General features: G+C 31.9%; 1 protein-coding gene across 2 annotated transcripts in view; it reads right to left on the bottom strand.

The window, feature by feature from the left end:
• Nucleotides 1–17,001, bottom strand: part of LOC114326568 (protein transport protein Sec24A) — a 44,803-nt gene that overhangs the window by 16,910 nt on the left and 10,892 nt on the right. For both annotated transcript variants that reach the window (XM_028274962.2, XM_050645099.1), the window contains exon 2: nucleotides 4,791–6,750. In XM_028274962.2, the coding sequence (XP_028130763.1) occupies nucleotides 4,791–6,732 (1,942 nt within the window). In that variant the 5' untranslated portion in view covers nucleotides 6,733–6,750. The remainder of the gene's footprint in view (nucleotides 1–4,790; nucleotides 6,751–17,001) is intronic.

The following is a 17,001-nucleotide window of genomic DNA, read 5'->3' as shown; positions in this document are numbered from 1 at the left end:
ATTACAAGAAAGTTAATTTTTGCGATCAAATCACTGTTGTAACATCTATATTTTAATAGACTTTTATTTGCTAAAAACTGTCTTCGAAAACTAAGAGGAAGTTCTTGAGACTCTGCCAGAATGGCATGATTTGGTGAAGATGCCATTGCTCCCAAACATATTTTCAGAGCTCTATATTGTATTCGATCAAGGGTAAGTTGGTTCGTATTGGAGGTAGAACCATAGAGAGTACACCCATAATCCTAAGAAAAAAGTTAAAGCAATATATTCATCATATCAAGCTTATAAACAATATTAGATATGCAAACTTGCAGACGATACAGTATTGCCGCAAATAGTGCTCAGGGGCTCCAAAGGATGATGGATAATGTTGTAGCAGCATGTAACAAATAGGGCCTAAAACTAAATTGTAAGAAGACAAAAATAATGATCGTTAGTAAGAACACCAACATAAACGCCCAAATTACCGTAAACAATACATCCTTATTAGACCAGGGCGGATCTGTTTTGAGATGGATGTGAGAGGTGGCATTTGGATTTTTGCAGATAAAATTAAGTGACAACTTCAGTAATTATAATTAACTTATGCCCCTTCTCAAATATGCCCGGAACATTAATAAAAAAATTAAAATATTTAAAAATTTCGAAAAACATCGATTTTTTTCAACTTTCATTGCTTATAACTTAAAAACGATTAATTTTGGAACAAAGTCGTAGCAAAATAAAATAAAGATAATTGAATTTTGCATGATATACGACTGGTTTAAAATGTCTTAAATTATAACCCTTTCTTCAAAATAGCAATAAATACAAAATAAGGGGGCAAAATAAGCCTGTTTTTATTCGATGTTTTTCAACCACTTTGGTTGCACTTAGAACCTACGTAATTCGCTTAGAAATTCTTACAACATAATTAATCCGTCCACCAAATTTCATTAAAATCGATATAATAGATTTTGCATAATAATTTTGCAATCTAGATTTTTTTAAAAAGTTAAAATTTTTTAAAAGCTTTCTGAATAAAAAGTAGACCATTTAGATGTTTGCTATTGTTTTACATATCAAGAGGCGCTCTACCTATCTAATACACTTTACAGAATTAAAATCGGATTATTTAAGCGGCCTCAGCACTGTTTTAAAGTTATAAACAATTTTATGGCTTATAAACAAATACATGAGGACGTTTGAGTTGGAATAAATTCATTTTCTCGCGACTCTGGAGATAAATCCCGAAACGGGTCGATTTTTATATTTAAATTATAACTTTCTGGCATATACAGGGTGTTCCATTAATAATTGTCCATATAGTAACTGGAGAAATCTTAGCACAAAATACGAAGATTTAATCTCAAACACTTAAATAAAATGTGGTTCCTTACTGAGTTACAGGGTGTTTTATCTAAAAATTTAAAAACTATTTTTGCTCAGCATTTTAAAACTATTAGACGTATCCTTTTCATACTTGGCAGAAAGTGCGACTGCTATACACCCTACTTCATTATGATAAACAAAAGTTTATAGCTACTATCAGAGGCGTACGACAGGGGATAGTGAATGGTTGACCCTTCTCAAATTCTACGCCACTGGAGGAATTACTATTTTAGTGCCATTTTTAGATTCACCAATACTTTCTACGTAAATAATATACTCCTCATTGGTAACGATAAAGTCATTAGTTTTCGAGATATTTGAAGTTAAATATGAAACGGCACAGTTATTTTGATTAATTTATGATATGATTCATATGATTAAAATTTAAAAAGTATTTGTACCCAGTACTTTAAAACTATTTGGCGTATCCTTATCATACTTGGCAAAAAGTGTAGGTACTGTACACCCTACTAAATTAAGATAAATAAACGTTTCTAGTCACTACCAGAGGCGTACGACAGGGGATAGTGGCTGGTTGACCCTTCCCAAATTCTACGCCACTGACGAAATTGCTATTTTAGTGTAATTTTTTGATTTTTCAATACTTTTTATGTAGATAATATACTCTTCATTCGTAACGATAAAATGATTAGTTTTCGAGATATTTGAAATTAAAAATGAAGCGACACGGTTATAACCGTGTCTTTTCATTTTTAACTTCAAATATCTCGAAAACTAATGACTTTATCGTTACGAATGAGGAGTATTTTATGTTCATAGAAAACATTGGAGAATTCAAAAATTGAACTAAAATGGGAATTCCGTCAGTGGCGTAGAATTTGGAAAGGGTCAACCATTCACTTTCCCCCGTCGTACGCCTCTGGTAATAGACAGAAACGTTTGTTTAACATAATTTAGTAGTTTGTACAGTACCTATACTTCCTGACAAGTATAAAAAGGATACGTCGGATAGTTTTAAAATGCTGAGCAAAAATAGTTTTTAAATTTTTAGATAAAACACCCTGTAACTCAGTTAGGAACCACATTTTATTTAAGTGTTTTAGGTTAAATCTTCGTATTTTGTGCTAAGGTTTCTCCAGTTACTATATGAACAATTATTAATGAAACACGCTTTATATCATACTAGTGACGTCATCCATCTGGGTGTGATTACGTAATCGATGATTTTTTTAAATGAGAATAGGGGTCGGGTGCTAGCTTATTCGAAAGGTTGTTCAATTCTCTATTCATTAATATAGACATTAACATAATTATTTATACAGGGTGCCCAAAAAATTTTTTTTAATTAATTGAGACAAAAAGAAGAAAGTGTATAATTGATTTAACCCCTTCGTGCCGGATCGTCATTCAGTAAGTCGGCTCCTATATACGGATTCGAACGCTTACCGGGCGGCTTCGCGCGGTCGGTTAAAATACAGTATCACACTACAACTAATTAAAGTTAATGGAATAATAACACTAATTTTAGAAATAAAACTATTTTTATTAAATTTATTATTCTACATAGTATGTGAATTAAATTAAATTTTATCCATAAAATGCCATTTTAAACAAAAATTATTAAAAACGATAAATAAGATAATTCGGATGGAATTCCCCAGATTATTTTGTGCTTGATATTGCCCCAGTCTCCTAATCTGGGAAATTCCATCCGAATTATCTTGCAAGGGATAGTAAGGTAAGTTGTAAACAGCAGCACAGTAATTTCACCTCCCATTCAATCCCATCAGTCAAACATCCAAACAACCTTATCACTTTATCACCAATCAAATTAACTAAATCTAATCTCCTTCTGGACATCACCCACTTTTGGGCGTGGTTTCCCCACTTTTAGATTTAAATAAGGTAATTCGGACGGAACAAAAATACCTGAAATATTCAGATGGTGGCCCGCCGTACATGGCGAACGAAAACTCATGATGCACCCATGTGCATCACCGTACTGAACGGACAGTCAAGCATGATGCACACGGGTGCATCACCGTACCGAATGGGTTAATTCGAAATACATTTTACTGTTGTCCTAAATCAGAAAAAAAAATGTTTATTTGATAAATAACTGAAAAATGAATTTATTCCAACTCAAGCATCCTCACTGTATTTGTTTATAAACCAAAAAATTGTTTATAACTTTAAAACAGTACTGAGGCCGCTTAAATAATCCAATTTTAGTTCTGTAAAGTGAATTAGATAGTAGAGCGCCTCTTTATATGTAAAAAAATTAGCACATTTCTAAATGGTCTACTTTTTGTTCAGAAAGTTTTTAAAAAATTTTAACTTTTTTAAAAAAATTTAGATTGCAAAATTATTATGCAAAATCTATCAAGTCAAGAATATGCTTATTTTGCCCCTTATTTGTATTTATTGCTATTTTGCAGAAAGGTTAATAATTTAAGACATTTTTAACCGGACGAATATGATACAAAATGCAATTATCTTTATTTTACTTCCCCACGACTATTTTCCAAAATAAATCGTTTTAAAGTTATAAGCAAAGAAAGTAGAAAAAAATCGATATTTTTCGAAATTTTTATATATTTTAATTTTTTTATTAATGTTCCGGGCATATTTGAGAAGGAGCATAAGTCAATTATTATTATTGAAGCTGTCACCTAACTTTATCTGCAAAAATCCGAATGCCACCTCGCACATCCAAAAATAGACGTTTTTTCACAGATTCGCCCTGGTCTATATAAAGAGTACGGAAAATATGCTATCTGGGCTGCAACATTAAGGATACTTGGGATCATTTAACAGGAAGATTCTCTGCAACTTATCTTTAACTATCAATATACGCATAAGAATTCTTAGATGTTACATCTTTAGTGTCCTCCTCTACGGAGTAGAAAGCTGGAGGCGTACAGAAGATGTCATAAAACGATTAGAGGCGTTTGAAATGTGGTGCTACTGATGCATGTTGAGGGTCTCATATATACACCACACAACTAACATAACTATTCTCCAGAGGCTAAGAAAAGACAAAGAAATAATTAACACCGTAAAGAACAGAAAGTTGGCTTACTTCGGCCACATAATGCGTAATAATAAATACCGACTTCTACAGTTGAGGGCAAGAGAGGCCCTGGACGTAGACGTATATCGTGGCTACCCAATCTTAGGAAGTTGACTGGTCTAACGTCAACTGATCTATTTCGAGCTGCTGTGAATAGAATAAGATGGGTCAATGTGGTCGCCAACATCTCCAAAAGATAGGCACCTTTAGAAGAAGAATATATTCATCATGTAACAGAATACAATGATAAAAGAAATTACATGAAATTTAATAACTACAACAAAAATATACTTCTTTTAATCAGTTTGATCTCAAATAAAGATTAACGAAAAAGAACAGGCTTGAGAATGGGTTACATGTAATAATAATAATGAAAGAAACTTACCCTCTGGCAAAGAATAAAAATGTAGAGCAGAGTTATAAGCAATAAATCCAATTTGCGTTCTTGCATCTCCAGGCAAATTCTTCAATTCTTCCAATAAAATACTACATACAATATTCAAATAACCACTTTCCATTGCCAATCGAGATACGTCCAGTAAATAAAGGTATACTGCAGGCTGGGGTGGCCTCAACATATATTCAGCAGGTGCAATGTATTCCAAAGTGCTGGATTTAATCTCTGGTCTTCTAGAAGGGTCTCCGTACGTTTTCGTCATCGGATCGTACTGAAATTCTTCGGGTAACTCGTTGATTCTATAGCACAAATTGCACTTCCAGCGTTTATTATCAACAAAAAGGACAAAGGGATTTATATAGGTGCGACACGCTCTACACCTAACTATTACACTGCACTGAATTACAGGTAAATGAGAAAGATCCCTAAACGGATGAATTAACACCCCTAAAGGCAATCTCGACTTCTGTAAAAGAGAATTATTTTCTGGAATTTTCGTCATAGTGCAACGAAACACGTCTGGGCTGCAATTGGCTTGATCCAACAAGTCTTGGCCCAAACGAATTTGAGGAGCTTCGACTTTCGATGGTTGCAATATATTTGGAGTTTGAAGAAGGTCAAACTGTTCCATACCCCATAATTTATTAAAGCCAGTATTTACTACTCCTTGGTAAGGAGACTGCTGATTATTTTGACTTGGATACGAATTCATTGGTTGTTGTACTGGTTGTTGCATTGGTTGTTGATACTGATACTGGCCAGAAGGTGGCTGTTGCTGATATTGAGATGGGGCGGGTTGTTGGTAGCTGTTTGACTGCATCGTAGGATACCTGTTTGAATGTACATTCGTTTTCGGTGCCACGTTTGTTTGGGGCGGTGGTGCACTATTCATTTGTGGGTAGTTAGAAGGTGCAGCTTGTGGAGGAAAATTTGCGTTCATAGTTGGACCATTATTGATATTTTGGGTAGCAATAGCATTGTTAAATCTTTGGTTATTATTTTGTTGAATTGGGGATGCTTGGTATGACCTTTGCTGGTTTGCTTGAAGTACACCAGCTTGTGGCGGTGGCCCAGGAATTTGATTAGGAGCTCTGTATTGTGTTTGTAACGGTGGTCCCTGAACTAAACCTGTCCTGTTTGGACTAATTTGACTAACTATCGGATTCTGTATTCCAGGCGGTGGTATTGGACCAAAAGCTGATCTATTAGGACTAGGTTGAAAGTTCTGTTGAGGTGGAACCGGGCTTATCCTAGGCATGTTTGAATTAGTTGGAACGCCCATATTATTTTGCACTGGTACTTGGTTAGGTTGAAGCCTGACATTAGGAGAGTTCTGATTAAATTGCATTGGATTTTGCGATGGTTGATTATTTACATTAGAAGTCGGCTGAGTATTATTGGTTTGTGCTGGTTTAATTGCTTGAAATGGATCAGGTTTCTGAAAACCACTTGTAGGTTGAGCACTGAATGGTCCTTGTTGAAGAGGTGTAGACATTTGCGACGAAGTTACTGTACTCGAAGTATTTGAAGTTGGCGGTAAGATAGCAGATGATTGACTATTTATACTTTCCTTACTGACTTGACTAAAAGGAGGAATTGTGTAGGGGCTGGAACTAGTGGGTTGAGTTGCAGGAGCTCCGAATTGTGGACTATGTCTGGGAGCATTTTGGTTAAGGTTTAATGCCCCGAATTGTTGAGTTATATTTCCCGGCGCAGATCGGGAAGGAGGAAGTTGAGATTGAGGGATAGGCCTACTTGGAGGCAGCTGAGAAGGGGGTACATATCCGAGGCGTGTACCAGGTGATGAACTCCTTGATGATTGTGATGAATGGACCCCATTAAATTGTTGATGTAGTTTTTCCTCGTATATAGCATTGTGTTTTAGGGTTTCAGGGTTCGGTGAAATTCCATTAACGTTTCTGTCAGCCATGATGACATTGAAATTATGCTAAAATAATAAGATTTTAAATTAACTATGACGAGATTAAAACAATTTAAAATATAACATGTGAAGAGCGATTTATATTGAATACCAAAATACCATGCTTTTATTTTAAATATTAGTTAAGTTACAGTTGGATTATTTAAGTTTTATTGGACTTCTGCTCCGCTTAACTTCTTGTTAAGTTACTCCGGTTAACTTTTGACAAACGTTAAACAATGAACGATAATCGCAAGGAAACCGATTTGTGACAAGAGAAACACTTTTCTATCTTGTTCCTTTCTTGATTTCAACATCCAAACGCGATATTAATTATTTAAAACAAATTTATCGTGTAACATTAATAAAAAAAATCTTAAAGCCGATTCGCTAATCTGAAACACAACTCTCTAGTGACGCTGGGAATTTTTTTTGGAAGTTAGGTTGCTAGACGTGACTGGAAATTACTACACAACCAAACATACCTGCTCATAGCCAATATTATTAATAGTAAACAGACATAAATAACATAAACCTGACGCCAATGAATAATTATTTATTTACACCATTATAATGTATTGATGACAAATGAGAACATTATTTATTGTACAAAATAAAAATTTAAAAAAAAAAAGTTTAGTATACACTCCCACTATTTCCAATAATTATTTTTTTAATGAAAAATTAAGTTGATTTGATCAGTTAATAGTGAGGAAGGAATTTTTGTGTTGTATGTTTCCTATTCCAAATGTGTCAAAATGAATCTCGGCTGAGGGAATTCAGTAGAGACATATTTTTGTCGAAAAAATTTGAATAGGGGAAGATATAGTCGGTTCACTCAGCTTGAGAATATTTTGATATGACCTGGATCCCGCGTACCAAAAAAAGTTGATTAATAGCAAGCTGAAAATTTGTTAATAGCTTAACGATGTCTATTCGGACAAATTTTGATGTATGGAAACACTGGAACAGGGGAAGTTTTAATTGTGGAACAGGTTAAAAATTTGGAACGTCAGACTACGAAAACGTTCCATGTATTTTGTCGGACAGAACTTCCAATTGATTTGTTACCATTTCATTATACTCTCATGCAAAAATCAGACTGGTGTTTATCACCAACTGGGCATTTTAATGAATGGAACACGAAGAACATGTCAAATGACAGGAATCATGTTGGTTAGTAACAGCTGTCTGATTATTGCATGAGAGTTTAATGAAAGGGTAACAAATCAATTGGATGTTATGTCCGACAAAATACATGGGACGTTTTCGTAATCTGACGTTCCAAATTTTTAAACTGTTCCACAATTAAAACTTCCCCTGTTCCAGTGTTCCCGTACACCAAAGTTTGTCCGACTAGACACCGTTAAGCTATTAACAAATTTTTAGCTTGCTCTTAATCAACTTTTTTTGGTACGCGGGATCCAGATCCAGGCCTAATAATCATTGTCAAAATGATGAAACCTACAAGACAAAAATTCCTATCCGTATTAATAGCTTAAATAAACTTACTGTCGCAGACTTATATTGAAAAAAGAAGAAAGATCATGAATTTACTTTTTATTTTAACAAAAATGTGGCCCGAAAAGTTTTTGATTGAGGTCGTATTTATGCTTGAATTGAAACATATCCAAATTCACCTATCACATTCAAATAATCTGTGGTTACTTTATCTGGTGATATTAATATTTCACATAATTTAATGGGCGATTGGAAAAAGGCACATTCCAAAAATATGGCGAATTAAAGTGCGATAGCCATTGTATGAATATTTGTATCTTCTATTCGCTGAGCGAAAAAACGATAAAATTGCCGATAAAATAAATCTTTAGCAGAACAAGAAATGACCGCAAATAAACTTAATTTCCTAAAATTGAATAGGTCAATCGAGGTCGACCTGCAAACAAATTAATTTTACAAACAAGAACAGTAAACACGAGTATACAAAATAAAACAAAGGGTTACTGAAAAATTTGTTGTACAAGGTCAACAAAACGTGTCTAAATTGAATTTATTGTAAATATTTTTCTGATTTGAAATATATTTAAGAATATTTATAATAAGCCGAGACAGTACTTGTATGAAAGATATAGAAATAAAAATAGCAAGGAAAAAATTAGCCAAAAAAGCCTTCCATAGAGTCAGTGGTGGATCTACAGGGGAGGAAATCCTCCCCTCCCCACCAACATGGTCCAAAATTAAAGAAAACAATTGCTGAAACAAAAATATATTAGCTTACATAAACGTGATACGGTACAACATTCTAACTAAAAAAAAAACAAAAAAAAAAAAGATCTTTCAGAGCGCAGTGAAGAATATTACCCTATATGGAGCGGAAGTATGGTCAATGACAACATCAATACGAAATAAAATAAGCACAGTTGAACTGGACTTTATGGGAAGATTTCTACGAATCACCAGAGAGGATAGAATAAGAACAGAGGAAATATGAAACACAATGGAAGTAGAATACATAATGGTTATTATGAAGAAACTTATAGGCTAGCGGCAGGCACCCCCAAAATGACCAGGTACTGACCACGGAGAGGTTAATGGCCAATTTTAGACATAATGTATGTTTTGACGGTGCTGAACACGAAAATGAGATTTATTTTGAATTTCATGTGGGGAAACATTGTCAAAATCGCAATTTTACCCTAAAAATAAATAAAAATAAAATCACGTTTTTTTCCGTTTATCTCGCTACAACTCTTTTCCATTTTAATATTTTCTTCTGAAATTTTTACAGTATATAGCTCTAACATTTCTGAAGATAACGGTACCTGGTTCAAGCTTTATTTCTTATTCTGGTAAAGGTTATGAATTTTTTAAAGGAAAATGTGCGGATTTGTGCATTGCAAAGTTTAAGCGCAAAAGTTGAGTGACGAAATTTAAAATTTAGCCTTTTAATCACGTTTATGTTAAAATAGAGAGTATACCCTATTCCACGAACATACGACTGTGTTTGATTATCTCTACAACGAATATTTTATTGTGCAAAATATGAAGAACGAAAGTAAATTGCAAATTACATTGTTGTTTATTGGAATAATTATTAGAGCAATTTACTTTCGTACTTCTTATGTTGTAAACTAAAATATTCGTTGTCGCGATAATCCAAAACAGCCGTATAATCGTGAAATGAACCATAGAAAGAAGTTTTCTACAAAATTTTGGATCAAAATGTTTTATAGAAAAAAAAAATAGTGCAACTTTTATTATCGACATTAGAAATCCCCAATATAACGGTTATTTTTCGAGATACTGACCATGGGTGGTGAATGGCTAATTTTGGTCTTTGTTTTTGACAGTGCTGAAAACGAAAATTATTTTAAATTTTAGGTGGGGGAATATTGTCAAAATCGCAATTTTACCATAAAAATAAAAGAAAGTGAAATCACGTTTTTTGCGTTTAACTCGCTACAACTCTGGTCCGTTTTAATATTTTTTTCTAAGGTTAGTACACTATATGTTAATTACTTTTTTGAAGACAACGGTATCTGTTTTAAGATTTTAGTCTTATTCTAGCAAAGTTTAATCGCAAAAGTTAAGTGGAAAAATTTGAAATTTTTCTTATTAATCACGTTTATGTTAAAACATAGAGTACAAAGAAGTTTTCTGGAAAGTTTTAGTTACAAATGTTTAATAGAAAAAAATGGCGCAACTTTTAATATAGACGTTATACATCCCCAAAATAACGCTTATTTTTCGAGATACTGACCATGGGCGGTGAATGGCCAATGTTGGTCTTATTTTATGTTTTCGATGGTGCTGACAATGAAAAAGAGGTTTATTTTGAATTTTCTGTGAGGGAACATTGTCAAAATCGCACTTTTAACCTAAAAATAAAAAAAATAAGTCACGAATTTTTAAGTTTAACTCGCTACAACTCTGTTCCATTTTAATATTTTTTTCTAAAATTTCTACAGCTTATATTTCTCACCTTTGTAAAGTCTATGAAAGCACCTGTAGTCTTTCAGTCTTTTCTTCATAAAAGTTAAGAATTTTAAAAAATCAAAGGTGCAGATTCGTTAATTGCAAAGTTAAATCGCAAAAATTAAGGGACAAAATTTAAAATTTATCTACTTGATTAGGTTTATGTTAAACCATAGAGCTCAAAGAAGTTTCATGGAGAGTTTTAGGTCTAGACGTGTTATAGAAAAAATATGGTGCAACTTCTAATTTTAAGAAAAACGTGGTTTAATTTTTTTTTATTTTTAGGACAAAATTGCGATTTTGACAATGTTTTCCAACCTAAAACTCAAAATAAACTTGATTTTCGTTTTCAGCACCATCAAAAACATAAAGTAAGACCAAAATTAGCCATTCACCACCAATGATCAGTATCTCGAAAAATTAGCGTTATTTTGGGGATTTATAACGTAGATGTTATAAGTTGCACCATTTATTTTCTATAAAACATTTTGATCCAAAAGTTTCCAGAAAAAATCTTTGTACTCATTTTTTATTTTTGAATTTGATTTAAAATCTATATTTCACATTTTGTCAGTCAAATTTTGCGATTAAACTTTGCAATTCACGAATCTGCACCTTGTACTTTAAAAGATTCATAACTTTTACTACAATAAGACTAAAAGCTTAAAGCAGAAACCATTGTCTTCAAAAAAGTAAGCGATATACAGGGTGTTTGGTAAAGAATGGGCCATAGCTTAAACTCAGGTTCCTGAGGTTAAAATAGGCCGATTTAAGCTAACTTACCTTAGTACAAAGTTTATAATAACCGAGATACAGGGTGTCAAAGTTAAACTTTTTTTATTTATTATTGAATATTTCTTGACAGGTATGAGATAACAACATGAAATTTGGTATGTGGGGGTTTTTTGGGTCGATAAAACTAAATTCCCTACCAAAAATTATGTGTTGCCCAGAGGGCGCCACATACGCCTTTCAGCACTCATTTAATACGTTCAATTTTTTTTATCCCTCACTCTGTATAATTTTGACATTAAAATGTTTAATCTTCTATTAGTTTTACTTAAAAAAGGTATACTGATTTCATCTCCCTAAACTCAACCGTTTTCGAGATAAACGCATTTTAAATCTGCGATACACCATCATTTTTAGCATAATATCATTGTAGTTACACCCGAAAAATAACTTAAAACTATAATAATTGTGCCAGTTCTCAAATTTATGTAATTGCATCGCAAATTCCATTTGAAGAAATTTGCGATATATTTTTGGATAATTTTATAGTTTTAAGTTATTTTTCTGGTATAACTACAATGATATTATGCTAAAAATTATGTTGCACCGCAGATTTAAAATGCGTTTATCTCGAAAACGGTTGAGTTTAGGGAGATGAAAGAGGTATACCTTTTTTAAGTAAAACTAATAGGGGAATAAAAATTTTAATGTCAAAATTATACGGAGTGACGGATAAAAAAAATTGAACGTATTAAATGAGTGCTGAAAGGCGTATGTGGCGCCCTCTGGGCAACACATAATTTTTGGTAGGGAATTTAGTTTTCTCGTCCCAAAAAACCCCCACATACCAAATTTCGTGTTGATATCTCATGCCTGTCAGGAAATATTCAATAATAAATAAAAAAAAAAGTTTAAATTTAACACCCTGTATCTCGGTTATTATAAACTTTGTACTAAGGTAAGTTAGCTTAAATCGGCCTATTTTAACCTCAGGAACCTGAGATTAAGCTATGGCCCATTCTTTACCAAACACCCTGTATAGTGAACAAACTTTAGAAAAAAATATTAAAACGGACCAGAGCTGTAGCGAGCTAAACACAAAAAAACGTGATTTCATTTTTTTTTATTTTTAGGATAGAGTTGCAATTTTGACAATATTCCCCCCTAAAATTTTAAATTAATTTTATTTTCGTTTTCATCACGGTCAAAAACATAATTTAAGACCAAAATTAGCCATTCACCACCCATGGTCAGTATCTCAAAAAATAACCGTTATAATGGGGATTTCTAATATCGACATTAAAAGTTGCACTTTTTTTCTATAAAACATTTTGATTTAAAACTTACCAGAAAACTTCTTTGTACTCTCTATTTTAAAACAAACGTGATTAAGAAGGTAAATTTTAAACTTCGTCACAAAACTTTTGCGATTGAACTTTGCAATGCACAAATCCGCACCTTTTCCTTTAATTCATAACCTTTATCAGGATAAGAATAAAAGCTTAAAGCAGGTACCGTTGTCTTCAGAAATGTTAGAGCTATATACTGTAAACATTTCAGAAAAAATATTAAAATGGAAGAGTTGTAGCGAGGTAAACGCAAAAAAAGTGATATAATTTTTTTTTATTTTTGGGGTAAAATTGCGATTTTGACAATGTTCCCCCACATGAAATTCAAAATAAACCTCATTTTAGTTTTCAGCACCATCAAAAACATGCAGTATGACTAAAATTGGCCATTCACCTCTCCGTGGTTAGTATCTCGAGAAATAAGCGTTTTTTGGGGGGTGTTCCGCTCGTCTATTAGTAGGTACCTATTTGGTGAGAGAACCATTGGTTTTTAGCACCGACTTGATTCTGTGAGGTATCTATGAGATGAGTCAAATCTTCTGGTGTAATAACACTAAACCAATTTTGAACAGTAGCTTCTATAAGTTCTCTCTTGTTGCTTGGATTTTGGACTGATACTAACACTTTCAGCCTTGACCATAGATTTTCTATTTTACATGGGGACTATTTCCAGGCCAAGGCAGGTCAGTAAGGTCATGGTTTCTAAACCATTCCATTGGTCGTTTTTTTTGCATTAATATTAATAATACCAAACAACCAACTCCGTTAGTGGTGGTACAAGCCCATACTATGACACAGACAGGGTGCTTCATAGTGATTGTAGTACATTAGGGCAAATGGGCTTCTCCTGGTTGGTGGCGAGCAAACATCCCTCCATCACTCCCAAAAAATCCGAGATTCTGGTTTTTTCATCACTCCAAATTGCTGTACTCTACTGTTATGTCCACTAATTGTCAGTCAAAGCAAAATCAATTCGTTTTTGCCTGTTTTTTTATTTAAGGAACGGCTTCTTTTAGGGGAGTGCAATTAGAACGAAAACATGCATTGTTTCGGAAAAATTCAAACAAGCTTATATTTTTCTAAAACTTTTTTCGTTAGTTTATATACATGTTAAAGTAAAAAGTTCTACTCGCAGATTTGGCCGCTAATTGTTTATTAATTGTTTAAACAATAAAAATTGTTTTGTATAAATAATTTTAAAAATATCGTTAAATTCATCATTTTACTTTTATCAAATATATTTCTATTTTGTTTTTGATTATGCTGAATCCGAATATGGCATTGCAATTTGAAAATTCTTATGCAGAAGCTCTTATATAATGTGTCTGCGTAGTTAGGAACCACATGGAAAACTTTTTTATTATCAATTTTACGTAATTCTAAATAAAATTCTCTGGATAGTCAAAAATCTAAAACTCAACCATCAGATATCAAATTTTATCAATTTTATATAAGTTATGTCAAAAATATGAATTTCGTTAAAGAGTAAAGTACCTTTATATTCCAGAATATCAAAAAATTCTATTACGAAAAGTTGTTTGAAATTAGAAACTATGTCTAAATATACAATTACATCATTCTAATCGAAAAAAAAAATTTCAATTTTTTCTCAAATTACGGATACTCATCATCATTTTATTACAATTATGATAACTATTTTATTATCACTTTTACGAAAAAAAAATTATTCTTCATAAAATGCTCTCCCTGCTCTAAAATCTAAGATACAACCATCAGATATCAAACTTTTTTAATTTTATACGAGGTATGTAAAAAATATAAATTTTTCTTAAGAGTTAAGTGCCTTTATTATTCACAATATTTTAATTAGAAGGATGTAATTGAAAACTAAAACAAATTTTTCAATTCCAAACAACTTTTCTTAATAACAATTTTCGATATTGTGAAATGTAAAGGTACGTTACTCTTTAGTGAAATTCATATTTTTTGACATACCTTAATTAAATTTAATATCTTAGATTATATATGATGCAGAGTATTTTATAAAGAATAATTTTTTTTCGTAAAACTGATAATAGGTTCCAAGTTACGCAGACATACTGAATAAGAGCTAAAAATTTTTTTTGCTGAACATTTATTATTGTTGAAGCTTATTATTAAATGTATTTTAGGTAAGTTTTACAGAAAAAAGTTTTGATCACTTTGTAAAAACATTTTTTTAGCTGGTAATTTTCGGTTTTTGTATTACATTTTTGTTATCTTTCTTAATTTTCTTAAAAAGGAATAGTTTATTTCATTTCTAAAGTAAAATAATTTAGTGCGTTTTAAAGATTACATCCTAAGCTTTAAAAAAGCACTTATAAAACTGTAATAGATCTGTTAAAACTTGAGTAATACCGTCTTAATGTGGTGGTAATTCTATAAAACTACGAAGATTTCAAAAATTACATTTTCTGGGACGTCATATCATTTGAATTAAATTTTTGAGATTTTTTTTAATGAGACATCATTTAGTAAAATGCTTGAAAGGTAAGTTGTGCAAAATTGAGAGTTTTATAAGAAAAATTGTATTAGTTACACATTTTTAAATCATTTTTAAACAAAATTCATGTGAAGCTCATTTTCCGCCCACACTGTACTTTTACCCGCCCATACATTTTATTTCTTTCTATTATAACCATAAGATAGCTTATTATTCTTCTTTCATGTTTAATTTGTAACATTTCATTTGATCCATAGTTAAAGAATTACATTAAAATAACTCAATTGTGCACTTCGCCGTACGTTAGTTTACAGTGCGCCAATGTTTGTGAGAAGGGTGACTTTAGCGTTATAAATAAAAAATTATAGAAGATACAGATTTGATTTTATAAAATTCTTTATATAATGTTTTTTTTTTGAAAAAACTTCTGAATTTTTCAATGGTCAAGTCAGTTTTTTTTTTAATTTATATTTTCGGAGTTATTTAAAAAAACATCTAATTTCGTAGTTCATTTGTTTAATAAAAAATGAAGCACCCACTTCTCGAGTAGAACTTTTTGATATGTTGTTTATTAAACATTTCTTAATAAAATTCTATATGCACTCCCCTATTTCCACAGGTTTTTGCTCACAATCCATTTTCACACACTCTCTCCTGATAGAGCAGTCCGATATATGTACCTAAGCCAGTTGATTTAACAATAGCATTAATGTCTTTTAATTCAGAATGTAATTTCATTTAAAGACAGGCAGCATATTATGCATTCATCATATTGATTAACTTTCGGTTTTCCGCCTGTTCTTTTTGCTGATTTTTTCATTCCAGTGTTACGATAACGTTTACAAACTTTCATTACAACTGATTTTTTGCGAAAGTCTGATACGATACAGTGTTGTCAGTGTTACATTCACAATGCGTCACATGCGTTTCCATATTTTATTAAATAATTATGTAATTTACTATTTTAATTAGGAATAATTATGTAAATATAGAGTGAGAAATAGATAAAATAATAAGCAGAAATATTAAAACAATAAAATACAAATGTAATTTTTTTTTTTATTTAGCTAATGCCTCGACAACTAATGGCCATTGGCTATACAAATGTAATTAATACAAATGTAATTGTACTGATAAAAATATACAAAACCCTGACAAAACCGGTCCTTATATATGGATCAGGGACATGGACACTGTCGAAAAGCGATGAGAACTTATTAGGTACGTTTAAACGAAAAATCCTCAGAAACATATATAAGGGGATGAAAGAAAATGACCTATGGCGCAGAAGATATTATAATTTTGAACTATTCGCTGTGAGCCGATGAGTAGAGGGGATTTGACAGTTTTCGCCAGCGCTGTTAGTGGCAGTTTTGTGCATTGAATTTGAACAATTTTATCAGAAGAGTCATAGCCACCTTTACTTAACAAGCCATGAAGTTGAAATTTGGCAACATCTATTGGTAGACAGATTAATTCTGACAGTTCTCATTTGTCTTTAAATAATTTTCACTGTATTTACAGAGAAACTGAAATATTTTACAATATTTCGTGCTCCAAATTATAAAGAACATTAAAAGGTATGTTATTAAGATGATTTTAGTTCAATATAATATATTTTTATATAAACTTGAGTGCATATAGAAATCCGTCCACTTAAAAATGTTGTCATTTTTAATGTCTTATATTTCCTAAACCTGTTGGCAGATTTAAGTGATTTTTTTTAATATGTTATAGCCTAATTCTTTTACAATACCGCTGTAATAATATTGTTGCTAACCAGTTAAATTTTTATGGTGTACCGGGCATTTATAGACT

This window comes from Diabrotica virgifera, chromosome 3, assembly GCF_917563875.1.
Source record: "Diabrotica virgifera virgifera chromosome 3, PGI_DIABVI_V3a".
NCBI lineage: Eukaryota > Metazoa > Arthropoda > Insecta > Coleoptera > Chrysomelidae > Diabrotica > Diabrotica virgifera.
This window is presented reverse-complemented; position numbering and strand designations above follow the sequence as displayed.